This window comes from Micropterus dolomieu, linkage group LG12 (genome assembly GCF_021292245.1).
Source record: "Micropterus dolomieu isolate WLL.071019.BEF.003 ecotype Adirondacks linkage group LG12, ASM2129224v1, whole genome shotgun sequence".
Lineage (NCBI taxonomy): Eukaryota > Metazoa > Chordata > Actinopteri > Centrarchiformes > Centrarchidae > Micropterus > Micropterus dolomieu.
The window spans coordinates 5,405,457-5,416,054 of NC_060161.1; the positions used below are offsets into that span (position 1 = coordinate 5,405,457).

At 42.0% G+C, this 10,598-nt stretch overlaps 1 protein-coding gene across 1 annotated transcript; it reads right to left on the reverse strand.

The window, feature by feature from the left end:
- Positions 1-1,477: 1,477 nt before the first annotated feature.
- LOC123980714 (G-protein coupled receptor 4-like) lies at positions 1,478-5,281 on the reverse strand. The gene is made up of 4 exons (XM_046065230.1): positions 5,069-5,281; positions 4,806-4,837; positions 2,368-2,706; positions 1,478-2,260 (listed from the first exon to the last, which is right to left on the reverse strand). Exons 1-4 carry the CDS (start codon positions 5,279-5,281, stop codon positions 1,768-1,770), a joined length of 1,077 nt encoding a protein of 358 aa, XP_045921186.1. The 3' UTR covers positions 1,478-1,767.
- Between the last annotated feature and the right edge of the window lie 5,317 nt (positions 5,282-10,598).

The following is a 10,598-nucleotide window of genomic DNA, read 5'->3' on the forward strand; positions in this document are numbered from 1 at the left end:
GTTATGCTGATGACACACAACTGTACATCCCATTAAATGGAACATACTGTAGATAATCTTCTCTGCTCTATGGGTAAAATAAAGTGCAGAATGTCCCCAAACCATCTTCAATAAATGAAAATAAATCTAATATCTTTTTCTGTCTAGAGAAACATCTTGGATCCGTGTCTGCAAGTATCACAGCTTCAGCCAGAAAGCTGTTTCTAATATTGGACAGAACTTTCCTTTGAAAAACATCAAACATGTTGTAACTTGTTATCAACTGAGAAACACCACAAAAATCTGATCTTTTCTCTCATGGCCTAAACTCGAGCAGGTCATCCATGTGTTTACTTCTTCCAGGTAAGATTTTTGTAATTCACTTTTTGCAGGGTTAAACACAAAACTTCTGCGGGTACATAATGCAGCTTTTAACAAACACTAGAAGACAAGCTCACATCAGTCCTGTTTTAGCCTCACTCCACTGGGTACCTGTAAGTTTTAGGATTGATTTTAGTGATCACTTTGAAGGGACTACATGGTTCTGCTCCCCTTTGAAACAGTACGCAACCTCAGGTCCTCGGGCAGGGCTCTGTTTGCTGTTCCTAAGGGCACTTTTACACCTGCAGTTCGGTTCATTTGGACCAAGTGAAAAAAATGATCATGCATCATCAGGACCCACGTGGGGAAATCAAACTCCGGTGACTGACTTTGGTATGATACTCTTTATTTTTAACTATGTATGTAACTCTGATACAAGTGCTGTATAAATAAAGATTATTATTATAATATATCCTGCCCCATGCTAACAAGAAAATCAGTGTTATTCACTTCACCTGTCAGTGTTCATAAGGATGTAGCTGATCAGTATATGTGTCCTCTGAATGGAACTGAAATTACTTAATCCTGAATTAAGGTTTTGAACTGTGTTCACTGTGCAGCTGATCAGGTCATTACTTTAAGCTTTTAGCAGTTCATCTTCCAGAAATGCAGTTTGTAGTTTCCAAAGTTTCCCCTGCAGAAAGCCAAGGTATTTAAAGAAGCAGTCTGACAGTTTGGGAAATCTGCTTGTTCTTGTTGGATCTCAGCTAATAATGAGCTAAAGGTTAAAAAGGGGAAACATACAGTAGACTTTACTAACTTCTACTGAAACATGTTGGTCTGATCTGTTGTGACTGTCCCTGTCACACTGACATAAACTGTGGTTTAAGATTTTATCCAGATTGCCAAGCACACAGCTGCTGCAAAACAGCTGCTCTGAATCCCATCCTAAACAGCAGCATGCCTACCACTAAAACAGCAGAAATTACACTTAAAAAGTACAAAGTGCTAGAGACGTGTAGAGATGCTCTCCCTGTGTTAAACATCCAAACAACAGTCCAAATAAAGATTTAGGAAGAAGACAGCGAGGCGGCTAGAATGAGCTCAGTTCATCTAAAATAATATCTGCTTTGCTTCTGGGATTAAAGGAGAATAATGACACACATCAACTTCCAGCTCCAAACTAATAAAACACATTTTATTTCCATGTGTTGAAGCCATCACAGTGAACCAGAGCAAGTTGACCAAAACATTTCCCAGCAGCCACTTCTCCCACAGCAGAGTCCAAACAGTGCTTCCTGTTCTCTACAGTTAGGTGTCTTATTGGAAATGGTCTCAGTAGATGACAGGATCTGTCTCGTCTCTATCCTTTCTATTGGCCTCCATTTCTCCTCCTGTTTCCTCCCCTTTCTCTCTCTCCCTCTTTCTCTGCCTACATGAAGCTGACTGTGGAAATGTTGTCATCATTCATACTGATGAACTGCTGATATCATTGCTGTCCATTCTGCAGCAACACACAGAGGCCAAAAGCTTGTCTATGAACCCTTTCCTCATGAGGACATACAGACACAAGTCTGCAAGAGGACTCAGCCTGAGGAAGATGAGAGACAGACTGTTAAGGGTCGGGACATACTTTCTGTGTAGGATCAAAATGATGCTGGGCAGGAACAGCAGCGTGTAAATAAGCAGCACCAGAACCAAAATCCCCACAATTCGTCGTTTTCCATCAGAGGGGACCGAGATGGAAGCAGACAGAGCTTTGAGCGTCCCAACCAGGGAGAAGATTAACAGTGGGAAGGGAAGGAGGAGGAGGACGGCGAGTATGTTTGGATTCACACTATAAAACCAAGAAATGACCAAAAAGGGAGGAGTAAGGACCCAGACCAGGACACAGACCACCACAGAGGTCTTGATGGTTCGTCTGCAGCGGTACCACAGTGGGTGGGCGATGACCAAATACCTGTAATACAAGATGGACACAAAGTCTTTGAGGAGCTTCAGAGTTATAAACTAATATAATGTTCAGACAGAAGGAGCTCCACACATACTGGATAGACAGATAGATACCTTTCCAGGGCGATGCAGACCATGAAGAAAACACTGGCCAATAAGGCAGAGTAGTAAATATAAATGAACATCTCAGATATCGTTCCACAAACATTTGGTGCCACCTTAACAATCATGTAGCAGAGCTGAAGGATGTCAGTAATGAGAAGGTTGATGACGTAGATGGGAGCAACTTGATCACTTCTCACCTGCAGGAAAACATTGGTAAAAGTCAACAAGCAGTTGGAAACATGTTGTGAAGTCCACCTCCTCCCAAATCTGTCATCTTGCTCTGCCCAGCAGCTGCACTCAGAGCCATTTCTGACTTTTTCATCCAACAGAAATCTCAGATATGACCCACTGGCCAATCAGTGCAGGAACAAGACTAAGGGCCAGATTTCCTGCAGCTTCTGCAGCAGTTTTTCAGCCACAGATATGAAGCGTTCTGGCTCAAACACATGAGCTGGATTTATCCAGACAGACGCACCAAACGTGGCTACTGATACAATGAACATTAACTCGTGAAAATCAAAACACAACGCTAAAATTAATTATTTTTGTTCATGAAGTCACCTGTCTGTTATTAGGAAAATCACATCTGTGGATCTGTAGGTAAGTCATGACCTTTTACCTAATTATTATATTTATTTTATTCATGTCATCACTGCAGTGTCACATCTGTCTGCATAACGCGCACGTCAGGTCTCTCCGCCGTGGCTGCCAGAAGCTTCACTTTCCCTGTCCTCGCGACTGTAACTTCCTTTTTTTTTTCTTTTTTTTTCCAACCTGTCCTGCCCAGCAGCCTGGTATAGAGTATGATGACCTGGATACCATATTGTGCCAGACAGATTTTACTTTAACAAGAGAGTATTAAAATACTCCTTTGTCTGTTTTATTATTTATTTAATTATGTATTGATTTGTCAGCGGGCCGGACAGGGGGGCAGACACGGGGATGGGGGGGCACAAACAGACAGCACAGAGAAAGGACAACACCTGTAAGAGAAGGAGGATGGAAGGTGGGGACAACAGGGAAAAGCTGTGGGAAACACCAATTGCAGAAAACAACGAAACCTGCAATAGAACAGAGAGGGGGGCTTGGGGAGGAGAAAAACAACAACAAACACAAACAAAAACAAACAATAAAAATAATAATAATAGTAAAAGACAACCAGCCGAACAGCAGCAATAAACAGCTGACATAGTAAGACAACTAAGAGAAAAATTAAAACAAGAAACAGTCCAGCACACTAAATAAGCAACACAGCACAACCACGAGAGCTGGAATAATAATTAATTTAAATAAGTAACTGAAAGAAAAGCATCAGGAATAATTCTACCAGGGACAACCTACATTTGTTTGTGTCTATGTGCGAGACTGTGTGTGTCTGTATGCGTGTGGGTGAATGTGGCCTGTTAAAGAATGTAGTTGTTAGTGAGAGACGCCACGACTGTAACAGGCAGGCAAGAACCCAAGTAGCCAATAGGGGTGGGAGAAAGAAAAAGAATAAAATCAATAAAAAAAAAACAAAGACTCCCAGATGCACTGCGATGCAAACGCAGAAGACCCCGACCCAAATGCCAGTTGACAACGTGATGCCGACTGAACGCAAAAAGCGTAACTTCCACTAACCACAAGAAAACAAAAAGGGGAAAAGAGCACGAGTGTTACTTTGTGGCTGTAACAACGCTGTTGACACAATGTCCAGATAACCTGCAGCCCCTGCTGGAGCAGGAGAACCCTACAGCGATCAGTATTTAATGTTTAATTAGACTATAATCAAAACTCATGTTAGGTCTAATTTTCGGGACAACTGCTCGTAATTCGGTACTGTCCCGGATTTTTCGGGACGTCTGGTCACCCTATTTAAGGCTGGTGTGTGTCGCATTGAACATTGTGTCGTGGGAGTTGTGTGTGGCGTCGCTATGACGACCTGCTACGTACTATCTCTGGGTTCTACCTGCAATGGAAAACGGAGCAGGGCCGAGTAGAGTCGAGTCTATCGATTTGCACTATGGTAGCATTTTTCGGCAGGGCAGCAGAGATCGTCAGAACACCGGCAACAGTTCAACGTTTAGTCCTGATGGTAAGATGTGGAACAACAATGTTGTGGACTTGTGAGTAACTTCTACCATCTGCTAGGTTACGGTCGCAGTCTGAAGCAGCTTTGATTTGGATCACACTACCTTGTTTCTTACAACCCGCCCTTCTCTGCTTCTGATTGGCTAGTAGTCCTTACCTGGGAACTGCGCATGTGCAACTACCAACAAAGATTTTCTACAAGTAAGATGCATCACTCTGTAGCTCAAGAGCGGAGCGTACAACACACAGGGTATAAAGAGTAGCTGCAGCTATGTGCAGAATGAGGGAAATATGCTGTTTTTTGAAAATTAAATCATGTAAACCTGTTCTGGTACAACCCCTAAATAAGATTACGAACCTGAAAATGAGCAGAATACCACATCTTTAAGCTCAACAGTTTAAGAGAGGGCTGGAATGGAGCCACACATGGAAACTGCATGTGTTTAGGGTCCAATCAGCTTCATGGACATTTGAATTCTGGAGTCAATTATTCCTGTCAGGTTATAGATCATTCCAAGCCTTTGTCCCAGCCCCCTGACACCTAGCCCCCAAACCACATCCAGATCCTTTACAGACAGACTGTAGGACAGACACACCACACAGACAGGAAATAAATAACTCTCAGTCAGAATGTACATACCATAGAATAAAGAGCATAGATGGCCACCAGGGTCAGAGGAAGGCCGACAGCAACGACTATGTATGTGACCACATCTCTGATGAAATAAAGTTCATCAAGCTCATTGTTATTCTGGTAGTTGGAGATGATGTTGCTGTAATTCTGGTCGGCGGTGGTGTCGTTGTAATCGTAGCTTTGGTCCTGTGAGCTGCTGTTAATGTAGAGACCTTCCATTCTTCAGAGTGAAACCTGTTTGAGAGATCAGGTTATTAAAGGGAGCAGGTTTTTAATATCTACCCAACATTATTCAGTGACATCACTAAAGCTGTGAGGTGAAGTTCACACAAACACAGTGTCCCTATAGTTTACCCACAATCATATCAAATCACAAACTGCTGTCTTTCAGTTTCGATCATCATTCCTCAACATTTCTTACGTTTAACTTTTATTTAATCAAATACGAAAAGAAGAACAAATATCTGTACATGCTGATGTGAGGTCATTACTGCAGCCACAGAACATCGTCCAGCTGTTTCAGTAACTTAATGTTTAATGTTAATGCTCATTGGTTTAGGACATCCTGCCTGTCTCCTGTACTCGATGCCCAGGGCTGGACTGGTAATGTGGTATAACGGGCAAAAGCCCGGTGGGCCGACGCACCTTTGGGGCCGGTGTAACGTGAATTAGCTGCAGTACCCTGCGTAGAGCAGGCGCAGGCACTTGATGGAGTAAGGAGAGCCGTGGCCACTGCCAGTCTATGGTGATAACAAGAGACAAAGTGACAGGCCCGAGGGAGAGAGAGAGCAGGAGTGGAGGTGAAGCAGTAAGCATGGAGCAGCTCAGCCTGTAGGGAGGGTCATTTACACTGGGGACGCTGGGGACATGTAGGCTACCCACCACTATTTGAAAGCATTTGTTAAATGTTCTAAAAATAGCTTGAACCAAGAAATGTTACTTAACAAATATATGAAGGTTTATTTGCACAGCAAGCCTGTAATGCAGTGGAAGTATAGAAGTAACTTAGGCTAAAAACAATAAGAAGCTACAGATTACTGTATTATATTCTATTATATTTTTATATTCTGAATTGTCACCTGCCACCTGAATTTTGTGCTTCCCTGGGGCAGAAAATTTCTCCAGAATGCAGGAAATTAAGTGTTTAATGCTCAAAATCTTCTTTTTTTCCCCTAAATAGTCGGCTTATTAAAATATATTCTTGTCTTGTTGTCATGGCCCCAATCTTGCACAATGTTACGACTCATGGGCTAAGTGTTTCATCACATCCTTAAATGGAAGGATGGTGTGTTGGTGAGGGGTGTCCGACCAATTTTAGCGGGCCGCCTGGACCAACATCCCAGGGCCGATCGTTTGTCCCAGTCCAGCCCTGTCGATGCCCCAGCACTTGTTGAACACCCCTCTGCCCTCTGAGTTTGGATCAGGAGGTTTACATGATGATTAATCCACTTGACAGGGGACAGACTGTGCACTCTTCCTTGTTGGTGTTTGTTCTGACATTATTTCTGGAACAAACACTTGTTGCATATTGTTGGGATCACAGGGACCTCACAGAGGAAGCTGTTCATTTGCGATCATAACAGAACGTTTATCTTTTCGTCGATAAACTCAGATTCCTGAACTCAGCTCTCAGCTACGATTGGCCGGTGACCTGTGACCTATGATGTCACATCATTAATAAAAACTCCAACGCAGCGTCGGTGTCTTCGCTTCTCTTCTGGATGTGACGGCTGAAGCCGCCAACCTGACGGCGCAGCGGCCTCCCAGCGTGGCCTGCTTGGAGCAGAACATAAAGTCCTGCTATAGATCCCTGCCACCAGCTGAGTTAGCCAAGCCGCTAACTCTGAGGAGAACAGACGAAGGGCCAGACCCTCTCATCTGTACGATCCAAACACGACACAGCAAAAGACTGAACGGACCTGCCGGCTAACAACTAGCAAGACAACCAAATGTCTTCCTCTACGGATCCCCCAGGATTCTCAAAGTTAAATTTAAGACCTTTTAAATAACACTTAGGATGAAATTTAATAATGGAATAATGGAAAATCTGTATGAATTTTAAGCTCAATAAAATTATTACGAAGATAGTCTTTTTGGGTTGTGTTTGTACTTTGATAAGATAAAATGAATCAAGGACGTCACTTTGTGTTGAAAAGTGGTGGGACATAAGGGTTCAGATTAGGGGTGTGACGACACACTTAGCTCACATGCACGATTCACAACATTGGGTTCACGAGAACAAGACAAAAAGATATTTTAACAGTATTTGATGAAATATTCAATGCTGAAATATATTTAAATGGGGGTCCCTTAGAAAATTTTGAGCATTAAACACTTAATCTCCTGCATTCTAGAGACATTTTCTGCACCAATTTATGGTAGAATTGTCTTTATTTAAATAAAGTCTTTCTGATTTTTTTTAGCTTAAACTTTTTTGAACAATGCACATTTGTTTCTTTCATCTTTAAATTGCGTTGCATGTTTTCTTATTGTGCAAATAAACCTTTCTTAAAGTATTTTCTTGTTGCAAGCTATTTTTCAAGAACATACTTTAACAAATGCTTTAAAAAAAGTGATGGAGACATGTCCCCAGTGTCCACAGTGTAAATAACACCTGTTGGAGCTATATTTTTATTTTTGTTTATTTTGGGCTTAAGTTAATTTATAGCCTAATTTATTTCTTTTCTTTTCTTGTTAAAGTTAATTTGGTTTATTTTGTATTTATGCTTTACTTGTATTGTCGTTTGTTGGTCACATGGTGTTATGTTCATTTGCATAAGTAGGTCAAGGTGGGAGGTACTTCAGGCACGAGGGCATATGGTTTTTTACCAGCGTGAGAGAGGCAGCAGAAATGTCTGTGAGCTTGCTTATGTGTGTGAATAAACCTCCTCAAACTCAATCTTGTTATGGACATTACTTTGCTTTGGAACCTCTGAACCTGCGTAAAGCCTAACCATGACGTAGCCTCAAGTGGCCATTTGAGAAGTTTGTTATTATTTGTTTAAGTTTATGGACAAATAGCCACTACATTAAGTAAAAAACCTGCCCTGGATATATTGTTGGTTTGCGTGGATACTGGACTTGTCGTTTGCTGGATTAACGTTTCGAAAGTGGATTACTCACCTGGATGTGGGAGACAAACAAAGGAAAGGGCCTAGGAGTGACGGAGGCAGGGGGCTGGATACAGTGCAAACATCGAGTAATACGACAGTGTAAAATTTCCCGGGACTCCGTACTGGATAACGGTGAAGCTACTGGAGCGCTGGAGCTGCACTACGGAGTGGAGGATATTATTTGCTGCAATTTGAATTCGCAAAGGCCCAAAGCCTTCACAGGTGACGCACACAGCCGCGCGCAACAACAGCTACTGCGTGCATTCAATTCCATGTACGAAGGCAACCACCGCAACAAACAAAGTTCCACAAGGTATGTGCTTTATTCAATCTTTGCAATCAACTGTGTGTGTACATGACCGACATCAACAAAGGGTAAAATGTCTGACGTTGCATCTAAAGCCACAAGTGACACGGCGCTTCCTACAAGAAGACGCACAAGTTTTACTGCTAAAGGAATGATGTTTTTTATGCAAACGTGTCAGGAAAAGAGATCGGTGCAATGCAGACGAGCCAAATCGTACATGAATTAGATGGATAAGTTGATGCATTCTGCAGACAATATTGATGCAGTCAAGTCTCAAATAATATTATGTGTTGATGAGGCAAAACAACATCATTTGTCATTTGTGTCACTGGACATACCTCAGGACGAGAAGGAGAAACAAGATAAATATTTTGAACAAAAGGAAAAGTGTTTTTCAAGCTTTATTGATGACGTCAAAGGTTGGTTATCAAACACAGGCCATTCATATGAACTTCCAATTAAACCACCTGATAATCCAACTGATATTGGGCCTATATTGGTTCTGAAACGCGTTCAAAGGCTGGTTCTAAACTGTCAAAGACTTCATCCAGTGCATCTGCAAAAATATTAGTGCAAGCAGAAAGAGCAGCGTTACAGGAATGCATGGCTGCTCTAAAACAAAGGCATATTTTGGAGGATCAGGAGGAACAAATACGACTTGAACAAGAGGACTTTCGGAAGAAACGGGAACATTTAAGGAGAGAAAAGGAACAACTTGCTCTGGAGGCAGAATTAAAGGTGACAAATGCAAAATTGGAGGTTCTGGAAGTAAGCTCAAAGTGTGGCTCTAAAGTGTCAAGATGTGCATCTCAAACATCAGATGGCATGAATTCTTACTTGAAAAGGTCAGAAACTCAAGGGACATATGAACTAAATCCGAATGCTGAACGCTATGTGCCCACCAATAAAAGCTCTGAACCTACCTCCAGTCGCTTGTTAAATTCTGTCCCTGTTGGTGTTCAACCCAAACATGTTGTAAAACAACTACCCATACCTAATGTCATTCCTGTGTTTCAAAGCCAAGATACACAATCACCGGGTTTGCAAGATGTTTGTGACGATAATCCATCCATCAATTCTCCGGACATTTTGAACATCATGCAGCGTTCAAATGAAATAACCGCGCTGTTGGTCCAACAAAACATGGACAAAATCAACAACTGGCCCTCAATAAAACCTGAGGATGTTAATGCTTTGCAGTCATTTGCTTTGTTCCTTCGAGGTTGCTCCAATATAGTACATCATATAAAGTATATGAAGGAGTTGGACATGCCAGCTAACCTCAGGACGATCCTAATGAAACTCCCATATAAGCTGAGGGAAAAGTGGAGAAATGTGGCATGTGACATATTGGAACAAACTGGAAGCAGAGCAGTGTTTGTTGATTTTGTGAATTTCATTGAAAAACAAGTCAAAATTGTTTCAGAACCTCTGTTTGGAAATATTAATGATGTTTCTCCAGCCAGCTATACAAAGCTATCCATGCAAGTTAAACAGAAAAGGAAAAGTGGTACATTTGCCACCAGCATTAATGCACCAAAGGATGGACATAAAGAAATGGAAAACTTGACAGCTCACAGTAACCAGCTCAAATGTATATTCTGCTATCTTACCAATCACACTCTGGAAAAATGCTTTCAGTTTAGAAGAAAGACACAACAGGACAAGATTCAGTTTCTAAAGGAGAAGGGCGTTTGTTTTGGGTGCTTGAAACATGGACACACAAGCAAAGACTGCAGGAGTCATTTGGATTGTGAAGTGTGTCACAGGAAGCACCCATCTGTCCTGCATGTGGAGAAGGAGGATACTACAAGGATAACCTCCAAAGAAACTTTGAGCACTGTATCCGGGAAGCAGCAGACGTATGGTCATATTGGGGCTGGTGAAGAGGATACTGCTGTTTTTTCCATTGTGGCTGTGCAGGTGAAAAGTCAGAAAAGTAATAAAGTTGTGCATACTTATGCTTTCCTGGATCCTGGGAGCTCTGGTACCTTCTGTACTACAAGTATGGCTGAAAGGCTGGGAGTATCAGGAAAAAACTGTAATGTAGTGTTAAGGACAATGGGGCAGACTAAAACCATTAACACTACTATAGTAACCGGTCTGGAGGTGTCTG

What these genes read in the sequence shown, in the direction of transcription:
- LOC123980714 (XM_046065230.1), bottom strand. Translation starts at nt 5,281, where the DNA reads ATGGAAGGTCTCTACATTAACAGCAGCTCACAGGACCAAAGCTACGAT. An exon ending in TCTATGCTCTTTATTCTATG is followed by an intron (nt 4,838 to 5,068) that starts GTATGTACATTC and finishes GCTCCATTCCAG; the next exon opens with CCCTCTCTTAAACTGTTGAG. An exon ending in GTCTGCATCGCCCTGGAAAG is followed by an intron (nt 2,261 to 2,367) that starts GTATCTATCTGT and finishes CTTGTATTACAG; the next exon opens with GTATTTGGTCATCGCCCACC.